Below are 14,698 nucleotides of genomic sequence, written 5' to 3'. Positions count from 1 at the left end.
ACCATACAGACTGAATTCCTGTGTCATTCTTGGAATATATTTGCAGACCTATTTGTGCACACAAGTGCATGTGTGTGCATGCATGCACACACATACACACAATGCAAGTTAGAGCCAGTGTGGTGTAGTGGTTAGAGTGCTGGACTAGGACCGGGGAGACATGAGTTCAAATCCCCATTCAGCCATGATACTAGCTGGGTGACTCTGGGCCAGTCACTTCTCTCTCAGCCTAACCTACTTCACAGGATTGTTGTGAGGAGAAACTCAAGTATGTAGCACACTGCTCTGGGCTCCTTGGAGGAAGAGCAGGATAGAAATGTTGTTGTAATAATAATAATAATAATAATAATAATAATAAGTTCTCATTCTTCTGTCTTTTGCAGGCTTGCTAACCGCTCTGAAAAGGAAAGGCCTTTTTCTTGATTTCCCTAGAATGATTTCCCTACCTTTGGTGTCTCCACATTAACAGGACAGTTTTGATAGTTACTTCCTAGTTGGTTACTTGTAGGCACCTAATGGCACAGCGGGAAAATGACTTGACTAGCAAGCCATAGGTTGCTGGTTCATATCCCTGCTGGTATGTTTCCCAGACTATGGGAAAAACCTATATCTGGCAGCAACAATATAGGAAGATGCTGAAAGGCATCAACTTATACTGCATGGGAGATGGCAATGGAAAACCCCTCCTGTATTCTACCAAAGACAGCCACAGGGCTCTGTGGTTGCCAGGATTTGACACCGACTCGACGGCACACTTTACCTGTAGTTGGTCACTTAATAGTTCACAGACAACTTGTCCATTCAGTCCTGCAATTCATACCTCAGCTGCACTTTTTCTGATCTGCCAATCTCAGTGATGACAATAGCACAATATTCAATTCCCACATCAAGGGGGTGGGGGGCAGGGGACAGTTACCTAAGCTGATTAACATGCAGCCCTAATGATGCATATGCACTCAGAAAAAAGTCCAATGAGCCTTACTTTCCAGTAAATGTTATGGGATTGCAGCCTGAGGCTCCCACACAGAAACCTGAGAACAAGGGAGGGATAGGAAATCCCTTTTCCTTCCTGGATAAGTTCACAACATACATAACCGTTGCTGAGAGGACTGCATAAAGTCAGTGGATTACTCTGGATTTAGAAATCAGATTCCCTGGTTATTTAATACACCCCTGCTATCGGAAAAGTATATACAGACCTGAGTAAAATGCAATTTTATGCTCTTTATGAGATGACAAAGAGCACACAAGCCAATGCTGCTTCCTAACTCCCCTTCTCCACAAATTCCCTGTTTCATATCCCGAGATAGTGATTTGCTTCCACAATTCAGCAGACCCAGAAAGCCAGCCAGCCAAGCAAAGAGACATTTTTGAGCCATTTCATTGGCCTCAAATTTAACTTCCTACTATCCCTGCTGAGATTACATTGGACTTCCTGATTCAGAAATAATCAGAGTCCTGCTGTCTACCCATCTTTCTGCAAACAACCTGGCAGAGATTTGACAGCTGAAATCAGCTACATCACCCTTCTGATTTGCGAGAAAAAATGACTCAACTAGTGGCATGGGATCAAAATCAGGCAAAGGAAGTGCAGGTATCTGAACTCTGAAAGTAGAAAGGAAAATGTGATTTCCTCCTCCTGACTGCTCCCTCCTTTTGGGGAAGCAGCCAACTCCCTCCTGTACAACAGTGTGACTAGAGGATCTGGCTTCTTTCAGGCCTACACTCCCTGCATAAAGAACATAGAAGTGCTAAGCTCCTTTGCAAGGCAGCTACAGCTCAGCACATCTTGAGAAACCAAATCTCAGGGCTGGCTCACACCTGGATTTGTAACTTTCTCTTGGCCTGTGCTTTCCCTTCCCTCATTTCACAATGAGTGTGAGAGAACAGATGATAGCATCCTTCCTCCATAAGGGCACTTCTGAAAATAGCAAGGCCTGAATAACATGTGAATGTCATTTACCATTCTCTGTGCTGAGTGGGCCTAAACAGAATTGCTACCTGGCCACAGACAATAATACTGAAAAATACTTAACATGTATACCACTGTCAAGTATTAAAAATGGTTCACATTCATTAGCTTGTTAAAAAACCCTGTAAGTATTTTATAGTATATGATTACAGATAACCCCTGTAAGTCAGTATTATCATCATCATCCCCATATTGTAGCTGAGAGGGAGTGGCTTGTCTAAGACCACCTAGCAAGTTCATGGCAGAAGCAAGATTCAAATTGGGAAAGTTCTGCTTCATAGCTCAGCCTCTTAACCACTACGTTACCCCAGTTCAGGTGCCACTGATTGAATTAATGTAGCACCTTGAGTGTGATACCTCTAAATGACACCTGAAACTACAGATCAAGTTACTTCTGCCATGGTAAAGGGAGACTCTCAGTTCTTCTGTTCCTACCCAAATGGGGCAACTAGATGGACCAAGCTGAAAAAAGACAAAAATAATGAGAATGTATGATGATTGTCATGGAACTTTGAGGCTTGTTTGCATGAAACCTTCCTGCTCAGGGAGGGTGTTCCTTTGAGCCATTCTCAGGTTTGGTATCAGAAAGAAATGGAATTCAGCGACATCTTATTCTTGACTTTGATTACTGTAATAGCAGAACAATTCTCGGTCATTACAGAATTCTCCTGTCATATTATATAAATTGATTACATTTCTCAGTTTGATGCTGGAGAAGCAAAAGCCAAAATAACATGATGCTCCTGCTTTATACAGCAGCATTTACAAATGAGAATTGTTTTACAGACAGTGAGGCTGTCTTCACGACACAGGCTGCCTGGGTTACCCTGTGTCATCTGAAGTGCCGGGAGCAAAGAGTTACCATATGCACCAGACCAGAAGAGGCTAGCTTGACTTTTTTTTACCCAGCATTGTGCCGAAGTAAAACAAACCTGTGGTTTGTTTTACCTCTGTAGGCGACTGTGTAAATGATCACCCTCAGGTTAAAAGGCTCCTGCCCAGTCCGCTGCCATTTCCAGCAGTGAGCTGGGGTGGGGGGAAGAGTGGCCACAAAGATCACAGCCCCTGCTTCCATGAGAGCAGCCGCTACGCGCATGGTGCCGGGCGCTCTGGGATGCGGGCGGGGGGAGTCCTCCTGCTCCCAGCTTTTGCCTTTACCATGCCACCACTCATGTGGGTGCACAGTGCAGTGAAGGCAAAGATGCTGCCGCTTGTCTGCAATCTCCTGCCTTCCCCGCAGATGCCCCCAGTGGGGGTGCATGATTTTGAGATTGATACACCACCATTGTGCTTATTTTCCATAAGAGCATGAGAAAACAAGGTCAAGCCTATTGATGATCTACAATTTGAACCTGCTTCTCTAAAATAAATATTAGGAGTCTTATTCATTAGAAGGTGTCATTCCTTCAAGGATGATCAAGTTCTTGGATCCTAGAATGCCTGTCACTGTTCAAGTGATGGTACCATTATATTATCTTCTTCCCAAGGAAAGCTAATTAAAATACTGTGAATATTCTTACCGCCTTGGTACATTGAACATCTTTCCCTAGCAGCCAGTTGAGTTCCAGGTTGCCTTCCCCCTGGTAGCAAGACTGAAGGCGTTCCTTAATTTGGCCATTGATAGCACGGATGGGGAAGATGCAAAGAGCTGAGTCGTCAGGGGGTTGATGAAATTGCTTTTGCCCCTTGGAGAATATGGCAAAAAGGACATCATCCTGGGCAGTGATATTGAGAGACCTGGCCAACACCTCTCCTGGCTTGGAAATGTAGGCAGCCTGTAGGAGGCGATACTCCACATCGCCCTTGACACAGCCAAAAGGCAGAGAGACATAGGAGTGGAACTTGGGGTCATCCTTGCAGAGACGCACAATTCGAGATGTATAGAAGAGGTCACTTGCCGAGTTGATTGACACACCCTCAGGGGTCTCAGGCTGGACAGTCAAAAAATAAACAAAATTGCCACTGGCAAATCCATAGATATAGAAGATGTCAAAATGAGAGACTAGGGCCAACGTGTCAGAGGGGATTTTGATGAGTGATGAAACAAAGTCACTGTGGAGCTCATAATCCAACATGGCTGATGACTCTGGGTCACGGGGCAGTTTGCGGCTGGAGAGGGTCGGGAAGTAATCCTGCTTGCCATCCACCGCTGTACCAATGAAAAGCTTCCCATCCTCACCCTCAGAGCGAACTATAACTCCATACATTGTGCCAGTCTTGTTAACACTCGAAAGGTAGTGCTCTTTCTTGTGAGATGGTTCCACCAGTATGAAGAGGTCATCCAGTCTCAGCAGCTTACAGACTCCCTGGTAGAGACTCCCGCAGGCCAACAGTCTATTTTCTGAGTAATCAATTATCAGCAGCTTGTTAACATTGTTTGTGAGTGTCAGGATCTCTGTGCAGGGCTGCACAATGAGTGGTGGGTAGCAGGACTTGTTGTCCTCCTCAGGCCCCGTCTTGTGAGCTACCAAGATGGTCAAATTTCTAGACAGCTTGTAAACCCGATTGATTGCCCCCACGTAGACTGCTCCAGTGGACTGATGGACAGTCAAGTGGTTAAAAGTCCAATCGCGATTCTCAGAGTGAAAAGTATTATAGATAGGAGTGCTTGTGACATTCCATGAACATAAAACCAAGAAAAGAAACGCCCAGGGCACTGACCACTCATCGGAGTCCCATATCCGAAGCCATATCTTTCTCTGTTCCATCCTGCGGTGCGGAGCAAAGAGGAAAGGGAGTGTGAACCTCAAAACTCCCTGTGTGTGTCTCTTGCTGCCGCAGCAGAGTTCCTCACATGGTTCTAGAGAAAGAGAAAGAGAGAGAGAGAGAGAGAGAGAGAGAGAGAGAGAGAGAGAGAGATTAGACCCAAAGTATGCTTTAGAATCAATTCAAGCAGACTCAAGCAGACTCCTTGAGATAAAATGAGGACATCTCTAAACCCACGAGCAGGGTTCCCATTTGGGTAAACAGTGCAGGCTTTAACACTCTGTTCCGCCTCTGTGCATTAATTGTTACGCAGTTTAACTGCTCATAATATGCTCTGAGTCATGAGTTCATTCAGCTGCAGGAGGGAATAATCAATCTCAGCCCACAGACAAGTGTTTTGCAGACAGTTTACCTACCCCATCATCAGATCTAACAACCCTGGCTAGAGGGGCTTATTTGCAAGGTGTTGAATTGACAGGTGAGTAAGAGGGCTTTCCTGTCCATGGAACCCACAGAGATTACAATTTAATTAAAGAGAGCAAATCTCAGGCAGAGAGAGCTTACATGTCTGTAGCATCTCCGGTTTCTTTCTGCATACCTCACATTCATAGGTATCTTGATGCCTTAGGCTGCATCTGCACCCTCTGTAATTGGCAAGTCCATAGAGTGTTGGCAGTGTGCCAGTGCTGTATCACCTTGCACAATCTGCATCACGTGACAGGTCACATATGTATCAGTCACTCAAAGATATGGGACTAAGCAAGGGAATCTTGGCTACAAGCTGAAGACAAAAAAGAGAGAGAGAGAGAGAGAGTCCTATGGCACCCTCTAAGACTAATATATTTATCGCAGTATGAGTTCTCATTGGGAACAACTTATTTTATGAGATGCACGCTGGTGCACTTTGTATGTGCTAAAGCTCAATGGTAGGGCCCATGCTTTATATACAGAAGGTCCCAGGGCAGTCCCTGGCATCTTCAGGTAGGGCTGTGAAAGACTCCTGCCTGAAACCCTGGGCAACTGCTGCGACTTAGTGCAGACAATACTGAGCTTCGTATGAAATGATGTTAATGGGGAATTCCTACATTGTAAAGTACAATGTGCCATCATGCATCTCCTCTTGGATGGAGTGAGAGCAGAGCAAGGTGGACAAAGCCTTGGATCCCGAAGCATTTTTTGTTTATGTATATAGAAGTGGGGACAGAACAGCATTGATCTAGGAGACTTGGGCAACATTGTTTAGCAACTTGTTTTCTGCAGAAGACCAACTGCCAGTTTACAGAACTATAGAATATCTGGCAAAGATAAGCGCATGGATAGAATAAAGGATGCACTTGAGTATGTATTTTGCTGGTCATGTGTCAAACCACCAGGACGTCTTCATTACAAGATGTATCAATTGCTCCAAACTTCACATATACATTGCAGGCCTGTCAGTACCAATCTCTAATGCAAATACAGCACCATTATAAACTCGGATGCACTCCCTCAGTATGTATACTCAGATACAAACAAAATACTCAGATACAAACAAGCTTCACATGCTCACTTACCCTTCACAGGTAAGAAAATACTTTTAAAACTGTCCCCTCTAGGGACCAATTGTCTAAATTCTAGCTTTGTAGAAGTCTAGCTGAACTCCTTCAGACAGAGATGTGTGGGTCTGAACCTGGAACTTTCTATATTTTATTTATTTATTTAATCAAATTTCTATATGCCTGATATATGCAAAGCATGTGCTCTACCACTAAGGTGTGCCCCTTCCCCACAAAAAAACCCTCCAGAAAGAGGTCCCTGGCATCTTTCTAACCATCAATGTCAGAATGATTAGGAACCTACTGAGTCAGACCACTGGTCCATCTAGCTCAGTATTGTCTGCAACTCACTGACAGTGGCTCTCCAAGGTTTCAAGCAGGAGTCTCTCTCAGACCTACCTGAAGATGCCAGGGACTGAACCTGGGACCTTCTGCATGCAAAGCAGATGCTCTACCACTGAACAACAGCCCCATCCCTAAATAAAAATCAAGACACCTCCATGTACTCACTCCCTTTCCACTGGATCTGGGTTTGGCTACCCTACTGCTCCCACCTCCTTCATCCCCTCTCCTTCTTCCCTGTCCCACCTTTGCTGCTGCCTGTGGTTGAACCAAAAGTAACGGTGGAGTATGTTCTGCAGCTGTTTGGCAGCTACTGCTTTCTTCCCTTGATTCCCAGAACAGAGGCCAAGCTAAACACTACGTTAAATCCACCACTGGCACAGTCAGGCTCAACTTTTCTTTCAAAAACATTAACCACATGAGGGGAGGACAATCCAGACCTGGACCATGGTGGGGCGGAAAGTATTGAGGCTCCTTTCCCTGCCATGATCCCACACACAGCTGCTGTTTTTAAAAGGGAAGTTAAGCACATTGGCCCAATGCTTGGATCCCCAGATATAGTTGGACTACAAATCCCATCATCCCCAGTCACAATGGCCTTCCAATGGAATCAGCCATCCAGCCAGGAGTGTTGCTCAGCCCAAACTCCACACTGGCTGTGCCATCTGATGACGTGCTTGCGTGGCCTCATGAGCAGGCCTGCCTTAAAGGGATCACCTGTTCTCACTGTGGTGGGGAAGCAAACTGGTGCTGGGCCTGGCAACATGAGAACAGTATGGGGAGCGAGGAAGCCCAGGCTTGTGTGTGTGCCTGTCAAAAGTGGCAGACTATGCCACTGCATCCAGTTCAAGGATGAAACACTGCTGTATGCCCAGAAGAGACAGTGGCCGTTCATGTACCCCTTTCAGGGCTAACACTCAGTATAAATATCCCCTACATCCAACTAGCCCCATCAGTTAGCATTCTGGAGCTCTTAAAATACTTCTCTGTTCTCAGTTTAATTTGCCTTTAATACTCCTTAAATTCAGTGGCATGCAACAATCTCTGTTCTCAGAAACAGAACAGTGAAGAACACTCAACTAAGCAAGTCAAGAAGCTTAAATCAAATGTAAAGGCAGAAGATGGGGATTAATCATGTATGATGCTCAAGTACTTGCTGAAAACAGAAAGATTTTCCTTCCATCACTTCAGGTAGGAGTGAAGTTCTTTGTTCTACAGCCACTTGCCCTTATTGTAAACCATGTGCCAGGATTTCAGTCAGCTACATCCTGCATTGCATTGCATTGCACCACACACTGCACTGAAGCTTGCTGAATCTCCAGTTCCACCTCCTTCTCTGTCTTTTCTGCTAGCTGAAGTTCACCCTGACTAGGAACAGATCAACCCCTGCTCTTTGCTGTCACAGCAGGGCAGCCCTTGATTGGCTCTGGCAGTCAGCAGCTGTATGCTTCTTTCAAGGCTGGCTTGCCTCCCTTTCCTTTATCTGTGCACTGGCCATCAGCTGTGCATCGTACCTGTCTGAAAGAACATTCATTGTGAGGGGATAGAGTTCAGCAGTGGCATTCATTCTTTATAACAAAAGCATTCGCTGGACTTGGATGAGAGGAAAGTGCTATTTATACAAAGACTGCAATTGCTAGGGCTCTCATTCAAGTTGTTTTGGATACACACTTACTGCACTCAAGTTCTAGGATTTTGGTATACATGGTGCTCATGGCACCTGTTTTTGGTAACCTGTTTAAAGAAACAGAAGCTGTACATTACAGTTTATTGTTGTTGCAAGCAAGTCCAGGGTTATAGTGGTGTTTTCACAGCAAATGAGTAAACTCTGGGAGTAATAAGCACCCCTTTAAACACCTGTGCATACTAGGGATGTGCATAGAACTGGCGGGGGTGGCTCGAAGGCAGGGGGCACAACTTTAAGGGCAGGAGGGCAAACTTTACCCCTCTCACCATGTTTTCCCCACCAGCGCTCCATTTTAAATGTGTCCATTGGGGCTTGCTGGGTACTTCCTGTTACTTCCAGCTGAAGAGGACATGGGGTGGCAGGGCTGCTGCCCTGACAGACACTTTTAAAATAGAGTGTGGGTGGGGGAAACACAGCGGGAGGGGTAAGAGCACCCTTCCCCACCCTTCAAGGTATGCCCCCTGTCTTCAGACTGGCCGAACAGCTGGTTCATGCACATCCCTAGTGCACACATGCCTGGGAAACTCCGGTCAGTCAGGTCAAATGTGTAAACATAGGATGCTGCCTTATCCTGAGTCAGGCCATTGGACCATCTAGCTCAGTATTGTCTACTCTGGCAGCAGCTCTCCAAGGTTTCAGGAAGGAGTCTCTCTCAGCCCTACCAAATGTGCAGATGCTCTTCCAGAGCTGCGGCCCCATCCCCTAAGGGAAATATCTTACAGACTGTGTTCAAATGTAGTCACTCATCCGAATGCAAACCAAGGCAGATCCTGCTTAGGAAAGGGGACAATTCATGCTTGCTACCACAAGACCAGTTCCCCTTCTCTATGCTTGTGCATGCATCTTTAATTTCAGATTTTGTCAGTGCTGCACAACTTCAGCCCTCTGCAGATGTTGGACTACAGCTCCCATCATTCCTGACTCCTGGAATGATGGAAGTTAAATGGGATGATGGAAGTTACAGTCCAACAACCGCTGGAGGGCCGAAGTTGTAAAGCCCTGCTTTATTTGGTTGCTGCAGAAAACAACACAGTGATTCCCACAGCAATCATGACATGTAACATTGCCCTAATCTGCTGCCTAAAAGAAGACATTGCTCCTACAAGCATAATTAGGGCTAGACAAACAAACATTCTAGCAGAGATTTTTCATAAGTAGAGATGCTGCTGAATTCTACCTCTTCAGAACTTGGTACCAAACTGGAAGACTTAGGAGTAAACAGAATCAAGGAGGAGCCATCAAATTTTCAAAAGGCTTCTCTAATTCAGCAGGTATAACCGTACATGTACAAAAGCCTGTTATGCCAACATAGCGTGTTATCGTCATGGTGGTGCACCATGCAGGCAGCCTCTTCATATGCCTAATGAGGCCTACAAACATCAGGAAAGCCTCCAGAATTCACCAAATTCTAGGAAGGAACCAGGGCATTTGTAGTTTGGTAAGATTCATTCTATTAGACCAGAGGTTTCCAGCCTTGGATCCCCAGATGTTTCAGTACTATAACACTCTTCATCCCCAGTTACAAAGTTGGGAATCCTTGTTTTAGAGTGCTTAGGTGCTGATGAAACTACAGTTTCCAGAGTTCCTTGGAAGCATACATTGAAAACTAAATAACTTTTAAGTTTTTAATATAGTCATGTCTCCTCAAAATGATGAAGAGCTGAATCTACCTAACTCTGATTCAATTGCCCTACGTACCTGACTAGTTAAATTGAAGATTGTGTAGGCATCCACTGCATGGCCATGGGGGTTCCATGATTCTGGTGTGTGGTTCTCATATTTTTAGGATCCTCAGAAAGACTTGTTTCATGCCACTGAAACTCTTCTTCTGAGGTAATGTACAAGTGCACACACTAAAGTTAAGACATGAAGCCTTCATAAAGTTACATAAAGTGCACACACTAAAGTTAAGACATGAAGCCTTCATAAAGTTACACTAATTCAATTCATTTCCAGGTTCAAACTGAGGTGCTGGCGGATTCATTTGCTTTGATAATCTGGAACAACATGCCCTGCATGCACTTTGTCTCCTTTTCATTTATGGCCTGCTTGTGGTCAGAAATGTATGCCTCACATCCCTGGTTTCTTGGCCAAGCACCCTACATCTTCACAGGCATATTCCTGTTTTCATTGGTGAAATACTAGGGGTATATGGTTGTTCCTTTTTAAAGTTTTAAAGAGCTTTAAAGAGTTTTAAAGAGCTTGTTCTCACAACCAAATGAAGGGGGAAGAGTTGGAGGGAAGGCAGGACCCTATCTGCCTGCTCCCAGACAACCAGAGCCTGCTTTGGGCTTTGCTGCTCACATGCCCACGCAAACAGCACAACGCTGGTCTCCATTACTGAAATTGGGAGCTGGGGCCTCCAGCTATACCAAAATACAGTGCAGAAGCAGCAGAGAGGCAGCAGCTCTGTTCTGTCTGGCCCCTCTTTCCACCTGGCTCTGTGGTTAAAATGGCAGCCGGCAGCCTAGGAGTAGCTCTAAACAGCACAGCTGCACAGACAACCACAGAAGAAGGTAGGTCAAGCTTGGTTGGCCTCTTACCTAACTTTCAACCTGGGTAGTGTCTTAGACTCAGAAAACCTAAAGGACTGTCCCCTCCACATTTGAGTTTACCCACTCTCATATGATTGGCTTGCTACAGGTTGACATGTGTACCATGTACAGCATGACTACTGTGTGTAGATTTTTTAGTCAACTCCTACTGTCCAGATGGTTGAGTGAATTGGTTCTCAGTGAACATGTGACAATGGGAGTAATACAAAATAGAATTAAAGTAGAAAGGTGGGCGGAGAAGAGCCAAAGCCAGGGATGACTCCAACTGGTAGCAAGAGTCATAGTATATTATGGTTTTATAGACTGAATTAATTATTTTTCAAGGCCTAGTTCACTCACTCTTCTATCCAGAACAAGCATCAGAAGCCAGTGCAGCCAGGTAGGTAAGAGACTCAGCCAGCCCCCTAGGAGCCAGGCTGATGCCTTAGCTTCCTTCCAGGCCAGGAACTGGGCTGGGTGAGACCATGGGGCTATTCCCACGATCAGGCGAAATTGGGCTAGGGGAGCCTAGCCCGATTTCGCCTGATCGTGGGAGCCACGAGGCGAGCCCGGTGGCTTCCTGGCGGTTAACCCGCCAAACTAGCCCTCCCCTTAAACTGGGTTTGTGGAGTGAGCGCTCTGCAAACCCGGTTTTTAAAATCGGCCAGGAGGCTTAAAAGCAGCCTCCCGGCTTGGGGGAAAGCAGAATGGAAGGTTCGGTCTAATCCAAAAAGATAGCATTTTCTAAGAGGAATCTGGATAATTAACAAGGCAAATAAACTAACATTAGTTACCTTACCTCTGTAAGTATTTAATGCGTAGCAAAATCCCTACTCCCATAATTTTATTTATTTATTTTATTAATTTAACATCTTTATATGCCGCCCAAAATGTATGTCTCTGGGTAGTTTACAATAAAAAATACAAATTAAAACATTAAAACAATTTAAAACTTAACACAATGTTAAAAGCTGCTAAAGACTGTTAAACTGTAAATCTAATTAAAAGCCTGGATGAACAAATGTGTCTTAATTGTCTTTTAAAAGCTATCAGAGATAATGATGTTCTTTGCCACTCATTTGCTCCCCCCAAACTAGTTGCTCTAGAGTCACCCCCCCCCCCCGGCCAGAGTAGGCCCTTCTAGAGATCCTTTCTCCTGTACACCTGCCCCTCCTTCTCACTCATTCACACACAGTCAACTGTCAAGCAGAGTGAGGAGTCATAAGATTGGGATTTCCTTAGGAAATGAGAGGCTTGACTTAGAACAGCGCTGGCTATGTGATGCAGGCTTATATCAGAACGCCTTTTATCCACCCTTCCGGGTCACTGAAGTTATTAAAAGCCTTCTCCTTTTGGTATTTTCCTTGTTTTCTCTGAAACCACCACCACCCCCTTCCTCAAGCTATACAAAGCTTGAAAAAATGAGGATGAGAAAAATGAAAATGAAATCCTTTATTCTTCATAATCCCTTTTGCACCTCATGAACTCCTCACTTACCTGAAACACTGTGGAATGCAGCTATACAATATTGTTTACAGGACAACAGCTGCTAAGAGAGAATCAAAACTTCTTTTAACTTAATCCAGTGAAAATGCTTTAACAAAACTGCTCTGAAAAGCTTGTTATCTGAGTGCCAGTTCCAATATGATCTCATAAACCTGAGGGCTGGCTTTTTAATGTGATAAAATAAGTTCCAGTTACTCAGAATTGCATGGTCAGAGAGCATCAGAAATTAGAAGCGTTTGTTCTGTGATTATTGCCACCATAACCACAAGGATCCCTGCTATGTGGAATAGTTCATTTGGACACAAGCAACATTAAGTTCTAGTCTGTGCTGGGCTTTCTGTGTAATTTATGGACAGTTACCTTTCCTTCTGCAACTCAGCTTTCCCATCCTATGTGAGTTGCATTTTACAAGTGGATAAGTAAACCCAAAAAAGCAAGATGCCATTTCAGTGCTTTTACATCAGAGTGCCCCTCTTTTCTGAAAAAGAGGGTGAAAAGGCACATGGTATACCATATAGGCACATGGGAGAGGTAGGGCCAGTTTTCAAGTCTGAGAGGGCCCTCAGCAAAGCACCTTCCTTTCATGGTTCCCACTCCTATTTCTTCTCCCATCTCCCTGTGGTGTTCTTTTTTGGTAGAATACAGGAGGGGTTTACCATTGCCTCCTCCCACGCAGTGAGATGCTGTCATTCAGCATCTTCCTATATCGCTGCTGCCCGATACAGTACAGTACAGAACTGGCAACCTTCTGCTTGTTAGTCAAGCATTTCCCCACTGCACCACTTACTAAGAAACCCTAAACATCTTTTCATTGCGATAGGAAAGGTGCTGTATCTTTCCCAGCTCTAAAAAAAAGGAAACAGAAAAATCCTATGTGATAACATGGGGCTTGAAGCCCCTCACCCTTCATTTCAGAAATTAAACTCTGCCAAAATTTTGCTGGAGATGAGCTCCTGTAGAAGTGTGCTTGTTACTTTATTTAGCCTCCTTAGAAAGCTGAAGGAGGGAATCAGCTCAACTGGAATCTGATTGCTTTATGCAGAAACAGCTAATTCAAACCTGAACCTTAGAGCTGCCCCTCAGGCTAAAAGCACAGCAGAGGTGAATTGAAGGTACAATACAGGAAGTCACAAAACAGAATTTAGTGCTTCAAGATAAGGATCACCTTCTGTAATAACTTCATTTGTATGAGTCAGCATTTCTGATGCAAAGTGGGTTAAGAGGCAGCATAAGGGATAGACAAGTCAACTTTCTGGAAGCAGCAAGTAAATTGGGCTGTTAAGGAAGTAGGAGTAAAGATGTATGTTTCCTATTACTTGGGTGAGTGTGTGTGGAGTTTGATAGAAAGGAAGAAATGGTGAATTTGGCCCTCGCTTTGAATCTGTGCAGACAGATTTCCTCTCCTAGCTGTCACACAGAACTAGTTCTCATTGAAGCAAAACATGCTGTGGGCCCACTTCATTTCCTACATACAAAAAATTATCCATGCATACAAAAAAATTCCCTGCACATAGTTAACTATTGTCTAACGGAGAAGGCTAGGCTAGAAATAAGGTTTATCATAGTTTTATCTCCAATATCCTCATATCCAGTCTGTTACCAGATAATATTGCTTTTCCCTCTACAGCATTGAATACATATCACCCTTCCTCTGGCACCCCTCAGCAAAATCTCTGACTCAGGCCCTGGTAATCTTCCACCTTGCAACTTTTTCCTCTCTTGCCTTCTGTTGTCTCACCTCAAAATCATTCACCTCTCTTCTTACTCGGATCATATCACTCTCCTCCTTAAACCTCTGTTCTGGCTTCCTGTCTCCTCCCAGACCCAGCACCAGATTCTCACCCTCCATGGCCTTGCCTTGCTTATCTTTCTGCTCTCACATCTCATTGCACTTCTACCTGTGGCCTTTACTCTTCCAGCTCTACCAGGCCATTTGGAACTCTCCTGATCCCTCAAACAACTCAAACTGCCCCACTTTGCTGCCCCATATGCCTGCAGCTCCCTCCCAGAACATCTTTGCCTCCTCTCTTAGGAGCACTTTGGATGATATGTCTGAACCAGCATTGCACACTATGCTATTAAAACGTCCATGAACAGGTGCAAGATACTTCTTTCTTTTAATGTGGGGCAACATTCAAATATCGAATACTCCATCTGCATTCTGATGTGCTACAGTCCAGGAAGGATGATACTCTGTGCTATCTCCGTTCATTTGAATTGACTGAAGAATTGAGGTTGATAGCTTGATAGAAAAGACTCGTATAGTCACAGGGGCAGGGGTTATTCTTTCAAATAAGGCCTTTTGGCTTTTTGTCAAATACATCTCATTCCCTTAGCCCTATTCAGTTTATGTAACTTCAGATCCTTCACTAGAAGACATGGATGCTTTTGTGCTACAGGGCATCTTATACTGTAT

At 44.6% G+C, this 14,698-nt stretch overlaps 1 protein-coding gene across 11 annotated transcripts in view; it reads right to left on the bottom strand.

The window, feature by feature from the left end:
- Positions 1–14,698, bottom strand: part of PLXNA2 (plexin A2) — a 615,006-nt gene that overhangs the window by 553,814 nt on the left and 46,494 nt on the right. For 9 of the 11 annotated variants that reach the window (XM_053244546.1, XM_053244547.1, XM_053244555.1 and 6 more), the window contains one exon: positions 3,493–4,772. The exons of 1 other annotated variant lie outside the window; for it this stretch is intronic. In XM_053244546.1, coding sequence (XP_053100521.1) covers positions 3,493–4,772 — 1,280 coding nt within the window. Of the gene's footprint in view, positions 1–3,492; positions 4,773–5,276; positions 5,388–14,698 lie in introns of those variants that run through there. One more of the 11 variants, XM_053244549.1, reaches the window with a different exon arrangement.

This window comes from Hemicordylus capensis, chromosome 4, assembly GCF_027244095.1.
Source record: "Hemicordylus capensis ecotype Gifberg chromosome 4, rHemCap1.1.pri, whole genome shotgun sequence".
NCBI lineage: Eukaryota > Metazoa > Chordata > Lepidosauria > Squamata > Cordylidae > Hemicordylus > Hemicordylus capensis.
This window is presented reverse-complemented; position numbering and strand designations above follow the sequence as displayed.